At 52.6% G+C, this 2,215-nt stretch overlaps 1 protein-coding gene across 1 annotated transcript; it reads left to right on the top strand.

Moving 5' to 3' along the window:
- Window positions 1–334: 334 nt before the first annotated feature.
- SARC_14102 (hypothetical protein) lies at window positions 335–1,690 on the top strand (the record flags this gene model as incomplete). Its single annotated transcript, XM_014291765.1, has 1 exon — window positions 335–1,690. A coding segment is annotated over one exon (1,356 nt), but the record flags the coding sequence as incomplete, so codon positions are not given.
- Window positions 1,691–2,215: the final 525 nt, after the last annotated feature.

Genomic DNA, 2,215 nt, shown 5'->3' with positions numbered 1-2,215 from the left:
TATATATATATATATATATATATATATATATATATATAAATTTCTCTCTATAACTCCCCCCAAAGAACATAAAACCCTCACAATCATACTATACCCCAATGAGACAGTTCACCTCACACCCCGCCCCTGACATCTCTTCACACGTTTACACTATTCACTGTAAGTGGATCTGCTCCCACACCAACTTCTGTATACACTAAACCCTAAACCGCAGCCTAAACTCTTCCTTCGCACACTCACCCAATCAGCTGCCAGTGAGTCCGCGCCCAAGCCCAATCACGACACCACCCTCAGGCATTTCACACGCGAGATCTTCGTGGGGTGTCTGCGGAAAATGCTTACCAGTGCGAGTGAGCAGTCCACTTCCACCCTCACGTTGCTGGACGCCAGGATAACTCAGATGATTGACAACTCTGTGGACCACAGAGCCTCGGGTGGTTCGTATGGGAGTGGGTTTGATATGGACATAGCTACCACCTACCTACAGGCGGTTGGTGGGTATCTCGAGAGCGCGGCGAGCCATAAACAAGCCAGACAGACCAGCGCCAACGCGTCCGCTCATGGCTTACCAGTGGATAAGAAGAACAATAAGGGTACGGATAAGAGTAAGAAGAAGGATAAGGATAGGGAGGCGAATAGTCGGAGCTATGGCGGGTCCTTCCATAGCCTATACCAGAAGATGCTCCAGCACGCGTTGTCGGTGGTGGATGTGGCAGGCGCCCAATCAGAAGGCCGCGCTAGAGCACAGGACAAGCGGTACCCATTGTTTGCCCATGGGGCTCGGCAGTTGGGTGTGGTGTCGGCCATTCTCAACACACCCGTACCCACTACCGTTCCAGAGCGCACGGGGAGCGCAACTAAGCCCAAGAAAACGGACCGGGTGCAGCCTGCACCTGGGGCAGGGAGAGAGGACTCGGGGCGGACGAGCGCCGCCAATGCACAGGCCAGGATGGCCATCCTGGTGGCGTGTTTGAAGCAGGTGTCGGGCTTTCTCGTCGGCATCAGACAGCGCGATACAGATAGAGTACACCCCCTATCCACAGTCAACCAAGAGAGTATAGTCGCCAGTGAGACAGACACGGACGCGGGGACGGAGATACTGTCGGCGGTACTGGGCTGTATGGTGTTCCTGACGACGAGTGCGCGTATTCTGGGCGAGGATACCTGGGCACAGGCGCAGTACAGCGCGACCGTAGATGCCATGTGGAAGCGTGTGCTGACGCTGGCGTTGTTTGTGTGTGCGTGGGCGACGGAGGCCCAGCACGCGACCCAGCGAGCCACACCTGCACCCAGACCCACCCACACACACGCACAGTCACAGCCACAGGCACCATCACCATCGCAGAAGTATACGTATACACACACGCACGAGGCAAGGAGACGCAGACGGGCTAGGTACGCTCAACGTACGGTTAATGCGTGCATAGAGCTTGTGTGCACCTTAGCCGTGTCACTGAGCGCGTCGTCGGATATGTTTGAGTCGCTCGTGCAGAGTTTAGGGGAGGAGATCGACCGAGGTTCAGTCCAGTCGCACCTCAGTGTGCGGGGTTCTGGTCCTAGGCGGGGTTGCCATGGCAACGACGAACGGGATCAGACCGCGTCGGAGTTGCAGTCTGTGTGCCGGACACATGCGGCGGTGGTGTGTCTGAGCGCACTGCACGCGCACGCGATAAAGCTCAAGCAACATGGTATGTCTTTGTATGTGCAATATGCTTAGTTTGATTGTGTGTTAAAAACTCATGCTTGTATGTTCCACAATTTAGGTTACAATACGCTAATGACGCTTTTGGACTTGAAGCACACTCTTTACTTCACTCAATTAGACCGGATAGTAGATAAAACTATACTCTTTTGACATCGATACATAGTGCCGGATGGGCGATTGTATTGTGTATGTATTTGGATACGTATGCGCATAGACGTACATTACCATATGATGTTTAGACATACTCTGTGCGTATCATGAGGCATATGTTCGTAGAGGTGCGTCACCACCTGGTGTTTGGGCATACCGATACCCTACCTATTGCATGCTGGGTCGTATCCTGCAAACTGAACACTGTAAAGAGCGCCAGTACGCACTACGGTACACTCCTTTCGACTAGTTACTAGACAACCCTATATTCATTATCAGGGATACCAGGATGATTGCATACGTACATAGGCATGTGTCTGGCCAAAGTTTTTGTTATATCTGAACGCACACGTACGTGTG

The sequence above is a fragment of the Sphaeroforma arctica genome (genome assembly GCF_001186125.1).
Source record: "Sphaeroforma arctica JP610 unplaced genomic scaffold supercont1.4149, whole genome shotgun sequence".
Taxonomy (NCBI): Eukaryota; class Ichthyosporea; order Ichthyophonida; genus Sphaeroforma; species Sphaeroforma arctica.
This window is presented reverse-complemented; position numbering and strand designations above follow the sequence as displayed.